This window comes from Leptodactylus fuscus, chromosome 4 (assembly GCF_031893055.1).
Source record: "Leptodactylus fuscus isolate aLepFus1 chromosome 4, aLepFus1.hap2, whole genome shotgun sequence".
NCBI classification, from domain to species: domain Eukaryota; kingdom Metazoa; phylum Chordata; class Amphibia; order Anura; family Leptodactylidae; genus Leptodactylus; species Leptodactylus fuscus.
Window position 1 is genome coordinate 132,873,726 of NC_134268.1, and position 14,094 is coordinate 132,887,819.

Below are 14,094 nucleotides of genomic sequence, written 5' to 3' on the forward strand. Positions count from 1 at the left end.
TCCATGTTGCTCATTAAATTTGGATGAATGATCTTGTATATGTTTTTTTTTTTTTTTTCCCTCGTCTGACGCCGTCTACGAAGTGTAGAACCTCGCGCGCCGTTAGGCTCTTCTCCTCTTCCCAGCATGCACCAGAAATATTCAAATGAGCTTCCAATCCCAGGTTTTGCGATGTCCTCTAACCAGCGAGACCCAGCAATTCCCAGCAATCGATGAGATTAAGGCGACTCTTCTCCTCTTCCCAGCATGCACCAGAAATATTCAAATGAGCTTCCAATCCCAGGTTTTGCGATGTCCTCTAACCAGCGAGACCCAGCAATTCCCAGCAATCGATGAGATTAAGGCGACTCTTCTCCTCTTCCCAGCATGCACCAGAAATATTCAAATGAGCTTCCAATCCCAGGTTTTGCGATGTCCTCTAACCAGCAAGACCCAGCAATTCCCAGCAATCGATGAGATTAAGGCGACTCTTCTCCTCTTCCCAGCATGCACCAGAAATATTCAAATGAGCTCCCAATCCCACTCATTTTATCTTCAATTTGGTTGACTCTGTCACCAAGGTCGTCGCTATGAGAAGAGATTTTATTATCTCATACTGGATATGTCTGATTGAATTGAGCTTTTGAGGGCAATCAATACATCTTTCATAAGATTAACAGAGTTAGTTTCTGCTGATGTAGGTAAATAAGCAAACAGTAGTAGACGGTGAATTGCATTCCAGACAGTGTGTTAGCAGTTTATTCCTCTTCTTCAAATTATTTAAGTCTGCCTTGCTGAGCTTCTCACTGTAGGTGAATATTATGAGGTTTCTTTTCCAAGTGAGATTATAGGTTGTTTCTTTTTGAGATTATAGGTTAGATGTTTCTTGGTTCTTTCCTTTAAGTGTAATTGGGTTGATATCAGGTATCTAAGCCCTGAAAGGAGCCGCTATTATTGTTGTAGGCGCTTTGTTGTGAGTCAAAAGTGTCTGCGTACTGGTGGTTAGATGTGTGTTGTTTGCTATGTGGATTTAGGTAAACTGTAGACTCCATGGATTTGGATTGTAATTTATTGTGTTTATTATGTTCAATTAAGAAATCAATCAATCTTTTTTGGAATTCTTCTGCCACTTGGCATTGTTGGGAATGAGAAAGTATGATTTTTTTTAATTTCTATGGTTAGTATTAACCTCTTTATATACTGTTAAAGTTTGATCATCCGATTGCCCTGGGAACAGTACATCACAGTCAAGGGGTGTTCACACTTGCACCTGTTGTCCGTCCACCATGATTCCACCAAAATTGCACAAAAACTGACTGGGGACGGCTTGCATACGGTCAGTTAAAAAACCCATTCATTTCAATGAGTTTTTAAAGCAATCCGTATGCAGCCTCTACGCCATGAAACCGCTTTTTTGCATGGACACAAAGTCCATGCAAAAAGGTCCAACTTTGTGTCCATATAAAAAAAAAAATAATGGCAATATTTACATTTTTATGTTTTTGTTATGTCTTAATATATTTACAAAGAGTCTCCATATTTTGAAATATGTAATTTCTTTAGCTTTTCATAGACAGACTTGTACAAGGCACCTTTTTGCAGAGCTAGTTGTTGGTTTCATAAACAGCAATATTTCTACATTTTTAATTTCCTTTCCCACTACAGCATTCATCATATGGGGTTTTCTTATAGTTTGGGATGTTTTTGTATGCAGATTGACCTAAGATTTTTATGTATGAATGAAAAAGTTGAGGTCCGCAGCTCTTGCTCGTAGTAAAAATATATTTTATTCCATTATTTTAAAATTTGGCAAAGAACACCATAACAAAAAAGTGAAAAAGAAGGAAAATACAAAAAGTGAAAATAAAAGCACTAGATATCACATCTCTGGCTTGGCTAACGCGTTTCGAAACCGCAAAGGTTTCTTAGTCATAGCCTGATGGTTGCCGTTACAGCATGAATTCCTTCTTCTCCAAGTCCAGAAGAATTAGGTCGTGCACCTTGTATCGGTTGGTGAGTTTCTATATTTGTTTTTTCTTTTCTAAGATTTTTATGTAAATTTTTGATTAGTTATAGTTATGTGTGATCAAAGAAAAGATGATAATTTGAAATTTTACAATTTTTTTTTTAAAAAAAAAAAAAAAAAAAACTTTTTACACTGTGAGCCTGAAACTGTCAGCTCCAGTGGAAATTGCAGATGAAAAAGAAAACCTGACAAAGAGGATAGGAAAGACAAGGGGAAAGGCATGTATGTCAGATGTTCCTCATCAGTGCCATGGGGCCAAGGAGTGTATGCACAGGTGGATTATTAGGATTAGTCCAAAGAATGGAATTTGGATTATAAAGGGCTAACCAGAGTTTTTCAATCTCTATACACTTGGACTACGCAGTTGAGCAGCCCAATATAATGCCAAATTAGGGAGGGCAAAACTTCCTCCCTTAGGCTTTCTAGGCTGATGTGTCCCTCTAGCTCAAACACACGTAGTATGGAGTCTTGTAATGATCAAAAGATCATAAAGTACATAAAGCAATTTGGGTAATATAATCATTTTTATCCCAGATATCTGGCTGAAAAGAGATGATGGGAGATTCAACCACTTGATATGGAAGACTCTAATTTGCCTATAAAATGGAGGGAAGTTGGCCTGGTACAATAGGGAGAAGATTTTTATGAGTCACATACCTAAGTACTTCAGGGAGGTCTCCTGTCAGCTATACGGGAATGGGGAACATAGTTGCACTAAGTGGGGCAAGGGGTAATGTGGGTAATGTTAGGGTCAACTGCAAATAATGAAAAGGTCACTAACCTTGTCCCCTCTAATAATTGGGTGCAAACGAATGACAGCAGCTGTTCTATACAATAACAATGAGTCATGGGGAGAGTGAAGAACCTTGCCGCTTCCCTTGTAGAGGGAACAAGGGGGAGGAGGCAGGGGAAAGTGTAATAGTGGCGTTGAGTAAAGGCACCTGATTGCTGTAAAAAAAGGGCCCTTGAGACCAAAACCTAATAGACTTGAGAGCACATATTAAAGACATCCTCCTTCACAGGGTTAAGATATTGTTATATACAAAAAAGCGTTGTTATGAGCAAGCCAATAAACCTGATACATTCCTGGCTAGAAAGATTAGAGATCAGACAGAGGGGGAACAGCAAATGCACTGTGAGCGTGCTAATTTGTGATCCTGCCAAAATAGCCCACGTTTCATGGCTTTTATTCCAAACTGTACTCCTTGCTGTCTGGTCTTTTCACCAACCCAAGTGAAAGGGGCAGGGCATTCCTGTCATCTACCTGCCTTCAATCCTAATGCCCTGTCCCTCCTAAATAAGCCTGTTTCAGTGGAGGAATTAAAGCAGATATTAAAGCAGATGCCAGTACCATACCTCTTCACCGTCAGTCAGTCAGGAAGGCCCTACTTCACAGCAGGGCCTGTAGCGTTGTACTGTGAGAGCGGGGAAGAACGCCTCTCTCCTTTCCTGATAATACTCGTCCATAGATGAGTACTGGGGGGGCATTCGTCCCTGCTCTCACAGTACAGAGCTATAAGCGCTGCTGTGTAAGAAGGGCGTTCCTGAATGTCAGGAATGCCCTTCTGACGGTGAAGAGCTATGGTATCGGCACTGATAGCTCTTCACCTGGGTCACAGATTGTCAAAGCAGACAGTGTGCTGAATTCAGCGCACTGTCGGTTTCCAGTGGTGCATAAAACCGCATGTGCCCCAACTCATGAAAGGTCCTCTTTAAAGATCTTCTAAATGGGAAATCCGCTGGCTCTGATGGGTATACTTATCTGTATTATAAGGTCTTTAGATCTGAGCTATTTCCTCCTCTCATTTCCCTATTTAATCCTTGCTCCTCCATTACATGGTGACTCTGAGCCATGTTTACAATCCTGTAAGAGTATGGAAAGTGCTGGGAAGGGGTTGGAAAGGTTCAGAGAATGGAAATATTTAGTAGAGCAAATCAGAGACTAATTATTTTTTCCAGAAAATTCTAAATGCATACTTACTTTTGGTTTCTGTGACAAGGATTTGGATTACATGGGTCTTTGGAAGAACACTCTCCAAATTCAAACTGGTGGTCCAACAATCCAATACATCGAGCTATACATGCACTCGGATATGTGCGTCCGTTCTTTCCGCATACAGGAACAAACTTATCTGCACAATTGCACGGCAATCCTAAAATATTATATTTATAACACTGTGATTACATTAATAAAATGTTTTGCCTACATCATTTTAATAGGAAATCTGCCACCAGAACAGTCCCTATAAGCAGTCAGATTTTTCTCTTTTTTTTTCAGCTTCCTGACTGGTACGTAGCTGAGAAGTTAGTTTTTTTCAGATATGATAATGAGCTGTTTGGTGCAACAAGGGCATCGCTGTTGATCTCATTACACTGAGTTATGCTTTTCAGCAGCCAGTCTTTCCATCCCTGGCTCTCCACTATGATTGACATGTAAACTCACTGTTCTTTTACATCATATTGAAGAGTGGTAGCTCACTGATGTGATGAATGCAACAGTAAATCCCTCCATTTCACAAAGCAGCTAATTAACATATCAGAAAATAATACCTCTGCAGAAAAAAAGTGTTTTATTCATATGACTGGGTGTATAGTTCAATAGGGTCCGTTCTCGTTACAGACTTACTGAAAATATTTAGAGTATGGTATGAAATAAGAAAAAACACAAACATTTCTTGTTTAGTAATTTTAGATAAGTTAACAAATCAAAATCGGGTGGTTTCTGCTGTGATTCACTTGCAGGTTTTTCATTGCACTGCAAAGATTAAAAGCCACAGTTGAAATTCACAGTGACATTTTTCAATTTTCGTTTTTCACTCCTCGCCTTCCAAACCCCATAACTTTTTTAAATTTTCCTTTGACAGAGCCATATTAGGGGTTAATACATTTATTGTTCTGTACAAAGCATTGAGAAGCATTCACTCTGCAGCCAAAATGACATGTCACTAGTAGCCTATGTTTTCAGTACAATTCCAGGCATACTAAAAAATGGTGGTTTGGCACTCCCCCCCCCCCCCCCCACTACAGAGTTCACCATAGGGAAAGAGGGATGATTTGAATTTTAAATTCTTTATATATTTATTTGCAATTATTAGACTCCCTAGGGGTCTTGGTCACTAACGGCATATCTATTGCAGGCTGCATAGAGAAGCGTGCAATAGAAGTAAGTAACAGACAAGCCTGGGAGTCTTCAAAAGGCTCCTGGCTGTCATGCCAACGGGATACTGGCCCCAAAATGGTGGCGCTCAGGCGCCACTGGGAAAATGGCACCTTAGTCAATAACAAAACAATTATACTAGGATAAGACTGGTACGTTCTTCTGGTCCATCAGAGGACTGGCTAAAGAGAAAACACCAAGTGAGCCAAACAGACCCCTTTGACTATAATGCGGCCCGTCAGGTGTCCATTCTTTGTAACTGAAAGCATTGGGCTCACAGGCTTTTTCCCGGGGATTTTAGACAGATCCGCACCGAACAGACAGCCAGCAGAGATGTGAACTCAGCCTTAGTTCTCCAAATAATAACCAGATGACTAAGTAAAGACACTTAATATAATACCAAATTACTATTGCTGTAAATACTCAACACAAATGTTAAGGAATATAGTTATGAAAAGTTTACACTTGTTAAGAAATGATTAAGATGGCACCTAAAGGTAAAATTAATGTATAACATTTTTTTTAAATTTCATTATTAAAAGCAGATAGTGAAATATATAACTGTTTTCTTATGTTTCTATTTTCTGATTGTAGCATTTTTTATTCTATTTTCAGAAGGGCATGTAATGATGGTTCACTATGGGTGTTATCTGTAGAGATGGGAACTTCTGACATTCTGCCTTGTTTCTGATGTGGTGAAAAAAATATTGTTACAGTGCTGGACTCCATTAATGTTATGCATATGATTCAGTATATTCTTCTGATCATATAATCCCACCTACATTTGAATATTAGGTCTTGGCATAAGGTATGCTGCTATAAATTGTGTACAACATTCTAAGACATTGGCTTGAGAATTGTCCAATATTCCATGGTTGTATGAATATTACTAAAGCATACCTCCCAATCGTGCCAGATTCAGCTGGACAGTCCCAGATCCTGTCTCACGGTCCTGGGTGAGGGGAGGTATGTCCCGGATTCAACTCATCTGACCAGAGAGGACGTACATGAGTTGAATACAGTGGTGCAGCAGGAGCAGACAGCTGCCCCCACGTTTTAACGTCCACCTCCAGTTGCCCCCAGTTTAAACTAGGGCAGCTGAAGGGAGACATTAAACTATGGAGCAGCTGGAGGGGGACATTAACCTGTGGGTGCACCAGGAGAGACTTTATACTCTGGGGTCAATTTGACAAGAATAGTTTAATGTGGGACATATAATATTATGGTGACTGTAGGAGCATATATTGTGTGGGGAGCACAAAGAGAAATGGAAGGGAATGGGCAAAGTCAATTTAGAAGTGGGTGGAGCTAAATATGCCGCAGCACACTGTCAGGATACGGAATCGCCGCGGTCTCCTTGCTGCACGGGTCTCCCTGGGAGACGTGTTAGGAGTTCTATTGGGTGTGCTTAGGTCATTTAGGGTTAATCTTTTCCTTGCCTTCAGTCTCCATGTCATTAGCCATCAGGTGTGTTCTCTGCTGCTATTTAATCCCCACCCAGGCATGGATCCTTGCCAGCCATTCACTTTGTGTTTCCTGGTCCCCCTGCTCAGTCTGATTCCCTGTCTGTTTGTATTCCATATGTTTCTTGGTTTTTAGACCCGGCTTGTATTTTTGACTATCCCTTGTCTTTTGATTTGGTACCTTTTTATATCTCCTGACTTGAACTCTTGCTCGTCTGACCTCGCCTTCTCTTCTGTGTCTTGCTGGGACTTGTGGTCCTCCCTGGTTCCATGCTGTTTAGTCTTTTGTTTTGCATTGCATTTACACTGTGCTTTCTGTTTAGGTGTGACCCCGTGACTCCAGTCCCTAGGACTTTCAGGGCCTCCTCTCCCCTTATCCTAGCCGCCGGATAGAAGGTTAGGAGCCGTGGTAGGCGCACTTCAATTAGGAAGTGCATTGGTCTGCCTCATCTCAGATATTACAGCATAGTTAGCTGCAGGGCCTGCGGCCCCTTTTTGTCATTAATTGCACAGTGTTGCTTTCCCAGCTGTGTCACTTTGCACTGCCTGACCCTGACTCCAATCCTTACACACACTATGTGCACCACACATTTTGTCCTTCTTTCTGTTCTTTGAAAGTTGAGAGGTACAGTATGTTAAAGACCAAGTAAATTAGGCTGTTCCCTGAAATTTTAAAACCACAACAAAGAGTAGTGATAAATAAAAATAATATAGTATTTTCTAATTGCTATATATACACTACTAATTCCATTATTGCTGACATTTTCAGATGAAAATGCCTTATATGAACAAAAAGTTACATAGTACAGCTGAAAAAGACATAAGTTCATTAAGTTCAACTAGGGGATGGGAAAGGCCATGTATGACATTCTAGGCATTTCCATTAGCATCAATGTTATTTTTCTTTAACCCCTTCCCGCCAAAGCTAGTTTTTGACTTCCTGACAGAGCTTGATTTTTCAAATCTGACATGTGTTACTTTATTCAGTAATAATTTTGCACACTTTAACTCACCAAAGTGATTTTGATATTGTTTTCCGCGACGCATTGTACTTCATCTTAGTAGTAAATTTTGGTGGATATGTTTTGTGTTTATGAGAAAATGGGAAATTTGGTAGAAATTTTGAAAAATATGAATTTTAAAAAGTGTGAAATGAGGTGCATTGCATAAAGATAGTCATACCACCCAAATTAGTTTATAAGTCTAATGTACCAGATCTCTGCTTTATGTTGGCATCAAACTTTAATCACCCTTTTATTTTTTACGGACAATATAAGGCTTACAAGTCAAACTATTCAAAATGTATCCCACAATTTGTTATGCAAGTTCTATCGACTACTGAAACACACCACATGTGGGTGTAAACTGATGTATGGGCAGACAGCAAGACGCAGAAGGGAAGGAGAGCCAATGAGCTTTTGGAGGGAAGATTTTACTATGACCAGTTTCAGGACCCATGTCACATTTACAGAGCCCTTGAGGAGCCAAAGCACTGGAAAACTCTAGAAAGTGACTTCATTTTGGAAACTAGACCCCTCAGGAATTTATCAAGGGGTAAAGTGATAATTTTGACCTTACAAGTCTTTTACTGAACTTATTACCATAGGCATATGAAAAATTACCTTTTTTTCTGATCAAATTTCGCTTTAGCCTCAAATTTTTCATCTTCACAAAGGGTTAAAGGAAAATAACCAATTAACTTTTTTCTCCTGAACACGACAATATTCCATAATTGCTGGTACATTGATGTAAAAGCATATGGCAGGGCTTGAAACGGAATGCGCTAACTGGCTTTTGAAGGACAGATTTTCCTGAAATAGTTTTCAGGTACCATGACCCATTTGGAGAGCCCCTGAGATGCCAAAATATTGGAAACCCATCAAAAGTGACCCTATTTTGTAAACTAGACCCCTTAAGGAATTTATCAAGGGGTATAGTGAGTACGGCCATAAAAATGAAAAAAATTACATTCTTATCTAGAAAATGTAGCTTTAACCCAAATTGTTTTAATTTTACTAGGGGTTAAAACAGAAATGCCCCTCACAATGTGTTAAGCAATTTCTCTTGACTATAGAAATGACCCACATGTGGATATAAATTTCTGTATTGGCAAACAGCAGGGAAGGCGCACCACTGAGCTCAGATTCTTCTGAAATTAGTTTCAGACGCCATGTCACATTGGCAGCGCCCCTGTGAAGTGAAAAGCCCCAATAAATTATCTCATTTTGTAAACTATACCCATCAAGGAATTTATCGAGGGGTATAATCAGCATTTTGAACCCACAGCCGTTTCACCAAATTTATATAACCATTGGGATGTGAAAAAATTGTGTAACAAACAATTGGGTGCTTTTTCTCCTTTAACATTTTGTGACAATTATAAATTTGGGTCTAATACTACATTTTATTGGGAAAAAAAGTAATTTTTAAATTACTTTTTTTCCCAATAAAATGTAGTATTAGACCCAAATTTATAATTGTCACAAAATGTTAAAGGAGAAAAAGCACCCAATTGTTTGTTACACAATTTTTTCTGAATATGGCAATACCCCATGTGATCATAAAATGCTTCATGGGTACATGGCGAAGCTTGGACTGGAAAGAGCGCTATTTAGCTTTTAGAGGGAAAATTTTGTTAGAATAGTTTTTGGGTGCCATGTCTCATTTGCGGAGCCGCTAAAGTACTAGTAAAATGGAAACCACAAAACATGACCCCATGTTGTAAACTACACCCCTCAAGTAATCAAGGGCTATACTGAGTATCTTGATGTAACAGCTGTTTCATAGATTTACTAATATTGAGTAGTGAAAATGAAAACGCTCTTAGAACCGCTGCACACCTAACTTATTTGGCCAGTTACGGGGCCAAAGCTGACCAAATAACTCAAGTGTGAAGTCGTCAATGTTAATGCCAGGTATAAACAACCATGCAGAGGCTCAAGATCCTACTGTAGCATGAAAAAGTGCACTCTTTTGACACCCTCGTTTGTTTATAAAAGTAGAGCCCCCCCCTCATAGTGTTGAGGTAGCAGCATGAGGAGCCCAAAGAGTGGCAAGGTGATATAATGTGATGGTAGCAGCAGCCTTAGGAGGCCATACAGTGCCCAGTGACAGATTGGGGAGGCAACAGCAGTGCAAGGAGGAAATACAGTGACCCAGTGGCAGGGTGAGGAGGTTGCAGCAACCTTATGAGGCCATACAGTCACCCTGTGGCAGAGTGTGGAGGTAGAAGTAGCCTTAGGAGGCCATACAATGACCCAGTGGCAGAGTGAGCAAGCTGCAGCAGCGTGAGGAGGCATACAGTGACTTTAAAAAAAAGTGTGTGATAAAGGCATAGATTACTCGATAAGAATTATGACTTTTTTTTTTTTTTTTGCAGTACTGTACTGCAAAATGGCCTGTAATTTTATACTTGAAACAGAACGGCGAATATGCCCCTTATTTGTTTCCCCACTAATAAACACCTTTAAATTAGAGTTAGAATAACCACTAACTGCAGAGATTACTATCTAAGAATTATAAGGAATATGTTTGTTCTTGTACTGTGTTAGCCAGTGGGTAGGAAATATATCAATTGTTCTTGGATGGTAACCCTGCCTCAAGAATGTGTTTTTGAGGCCTCCAAGGTGTTCGTCTCTATCTTTTTTTTATATTATCTAAGAATTATTGATTTTTGCCATGGCTGTATTGAGAAATGACCTGTAATTGTATACACTGAACACAATGGCTAATATTCCCCTTATTTATTTCCCCATTAATGAACACCTTTAAATAAGCATGAGGATAACAGGTAACTGTGGAGATTAGTGGCTAAGAATTATTGATTTTTGCCACGGCTGTACTGCGAAATGGCTTGTAATTGTATACTCTGAACACAATGGCGAAATATGCCCCTTATTTGTTTGCCCACTAATAAAAACCTTTAAATAAGTGTTAGAATAACCACTATGAGAAGGTGACAGGCAGAGTGCTGGACTCCCACTATGTAAGCCCCACGTTTTTGACATACGCTGCTGAGGCTCATAGAAGGACAATGAAGGGAAGAAGCGCTGTTGGGTTTTTAGAGCACAGATTTAGATGGTTTGGTTTTTGGACACCATGTCATGTTTACAGAGTCCTGAGTTGTCAGTAAAATGGAATCCACCAGAAAGGGACCCCATTTTGAAAACTGAACACCCCTAGAATTAGAATTTATCAAAAGGTGTAGTGAGCATTAGTATCTCAGGAGTGAATATGTAAGCTGCGCAGAGTACATTGGGTACACCAAGTCCTATGCTATTTTCCCACTAGCTCCTATAAAACTGTACTTATGGTACATTTTCCCTCATAAGATCTAAATCTGGGGTGTCCCCTGATATAGGCTCACACAGCTTATACATTTCCTTCTTGCCACAACCAGTTGTGTTCTAATGATTTGGTGAGTTTTTGTCTTCACACTGTACAAGCTATATTTGTTTTTAGGGCTTATTTTTTTCACTATGAGATGTACTTTTCAATGCCACCATTTTAGGGTGCCTATAGCTTATTGACTAACCTGGCAATACCTACAGTTGAACTTCTTCTCTATTTTACAAAAGATGCAAAACCTACAAAAGTCCCAATCTCCTTTCAAACGCCTGTGTATATCTTCCACCATGCCACCTAGTCCTATCTCGAACATCTATGGTTTACTTACAGACAACAACCATTCACTGCAGACTGGGAGAGGGAGCTTGAGACTTCCTTTCCACTGGATGTGAGAGTCTCTGCTTTCTACATTCTCTTATGCTGGTACAGACTTCCCATGAGATCTTTCCCTCAACATCGAATTGTTGCTAGGGATGAACCACTGGTTGGGGTATGATGCTACATATCTGGTCGAACGGTCCTATGCTTCACCCTTTCTGGCATGAGGTTCGTAGAATTATCAAAATAGTCAATGGCGTTGCAGTGAGGGATGGCCCATCCTCTCTCGTTCTATCCATCTTTCTCTATAAACTCTAAAAACACATCCGTAAATTGATTGGCTTCTTGCTTATCATGGTCAAGTTGTGAAAGTCCACCTTGCCTCTAACCTTATCAGCTTGACTCCAAGAGATATTATACATGCAGCGTATGGAGGATCAGGTCACAGAACTCAGGCCGGATTATAGTCCACATCAAAGATTGTGGCTCCTATGGAACACATTTTACTACTCTGCCGCTTTCCAGACAGCCTTCCATACCCCTTGTTCCTGACCCCTTCTATCCTATCACCCATAACGTCATCTCTACTTTCTCTGATTCCCTACTGACTACCTCCCTCGAGCATACCTCCGCTCCTCCCCAAATGCATACTTTTATTCTTTCATCTTACTGTATATGAGGCTCGCTCTCCTCCCAGTTATTTCTCACAATGGAATTTTCTCTCTACTGCCCTGCTGCATCAGAGCCTTATGTTCCCACTCTTCCTCTTTCCCCTTGTGTTCCAAACACCCCTCATATAATGTATGTCCATCTTCCCTATCCTAATCCATGGTTATGGAAGTGTAAGGGAATTGCTAGAGCAGCAATTTCCTAGTAGCTGCTGTGAACCCTGGGAAGAGGGGTACGACAAGACAATAAGCCCTAAGCTGAACCCCCACCTGCCACTGCCTACATGCCTCACTGCCCTAGGCAGCAGAGGACAACAGGTCGACAAAGCCCTTCCTAGGTATATGTGATGACACCAAATGCAGACAAGACAAACCACAACTAAGGGAGTTCAGTTAGCCAAGGGGTTGGTAACATCGTAATTCAAGAGAATAGTCAAAGGTAAAGCCAGAGGTCAGGAATAAGAATACAGGTAAGAAAACAACAAGAGTAAATAGCAAGCAAGCCCAAGTCAATAGTAAGCACCAATGTGAATGTGGGCAAACAATAGATATAAAGGAAGAACCTGTCCCAGACGTAATAGGAGGATAGCCTGTCAATCACACAGACAAGGCTAACATTAACTATTAGAGGGGCAGAGTGAAACCAAGGTGAAGGAGATGAGTGTGGTGGTAAATCAATTACCAAGGTGAGGGAATAGGACAGTGTTCAGACAACACAAGAAAACCCTCATCAAGGAATCAAAACTGAACACACCTGCGCCGCAGCATGCAAGCAGATGGCTCAGAAGTTCGAACCGGTGTGGAAGGAACAGGAAGTAAACATTTAATAATAACTTTTAATGCTAAAAACTCTTAAGTGGGTACAACTGTTTTTGGAGTATTTGTCTCAAATTGGGTACAATATATTGGCTGCTGACATCCAATAACCTATCTCTGGAAATATTGCAATTTTCGCTTTTCATCATTAGGTGCACATTAATTTCTGGAAAATAAATTAATCCTTTGGGGGGGGGGGGGACACCCTAAAAGTACCTTAAAGATACAGACTCATTTTTCAAAACTGATGTATCATTTTATATGGCAATGACGCTTTAACTTACACAAGTAATTTTGAGAAAGTTTTTTTTCACGACACTTTGCACTTTATATTATATTACTTTATATTTTAAGTAAATTTGGAAAAATTAGCAATTTTCAGTGTTAAATTATCTGCTTTTCAGACAGTCATATCGAACAAATACATTAATAAATATTATCTACCATATCTTTGCATCATCTTTTAATCATCCAACATATTTTGGACTTTATAATTATAAATGTAACTGTGATTTTGCAGATTTGCAATCCCCCTAAATCACCACATTTTCAAAACTACACCCTTTAAATTAAACAGCATTTTGGAAGTTTAACTCTTTAAGCATTTCACAGGAATTAAAACAATATAAATGTAGACAGTTCATGCCTGCACTTATCTCTTCTACAAGATCAGTTGAGGATCGCAAGTGTTTGACGTTAGCTAACATGACTGCAGTACGGGTTATCAGACAGAGCGAAGTAAATAGCTAGATTAGCGATGTGTAGGAGATAATGCTGCTTGGGGCATACTGCTGTGTGGGCACAGAGCTCATAGCGTTAAGAGGCCCTAATTCATGGCAAAATCTATGCAAAATCTATGGGTACAACAGGACAGAAACATTCAAGGTCTAGTGACTATAGAATAAATTTTATGTTGGCAACATTTAAGGAATCTGCAAACAAGTAATATTTGCAAATTCCAAAACTTGTAAAACTCCAGCATAAAACAAAAAAATGTTCTTATAAAAAATAATTTTAAGGCCGGGGCCGCAATGGTTGGAAACCTCGCGATTTGCCTGTGGCGGAAACGTTGCGGGGAAAATTGTAGTGTTTTTCAGTTACTGCAAAGTGGATGGGAGTCTTGCAAATCCCATGCCCACTTTGCAGTAAAATTCGTGCCGCGATTTCCAGAACCAGCGCAGTTTTGGAAATCGAAGCATGTCAATTATATCTACAGAAACGCCAGCGGCTTCCCCATAGATATAATTGAAACAGAAAGTTTGTGGAGGAAAACTCAAACTTTTTGTTTAAAGTGCTGCGGGAAGAACCATGATGCGTTGC

The 14,094-nt window shown here is 39.9% G+C and overlaps 1 protein-coding gene across 3 annotated transcripts in view; it reads right to left on the minus strand.

The window, feature by feature from the left end:
* Window positions 1–14,094, minus strand: part of RECK (reversion inducing cysteine rich protein with kazal motifs) — a 130,888-nt gene that overhangs the window by 36,689 nt on the left and 80,105 nt on the right. For all 3 annotated transcript variants that reach the window (XM_075271091.1, XM_075271090.1, XM_075271092.1), the window contains one exon: window positions 3,987–4,158. In XM_075271091.1, coding sequence (XP_075127192.1) covers window positions 3,987–4,158 — 172 coding nt within the window. The remainder of the gene's footprint in view (window positions 1–3,986; window positions 4,159–14,094) is intronic.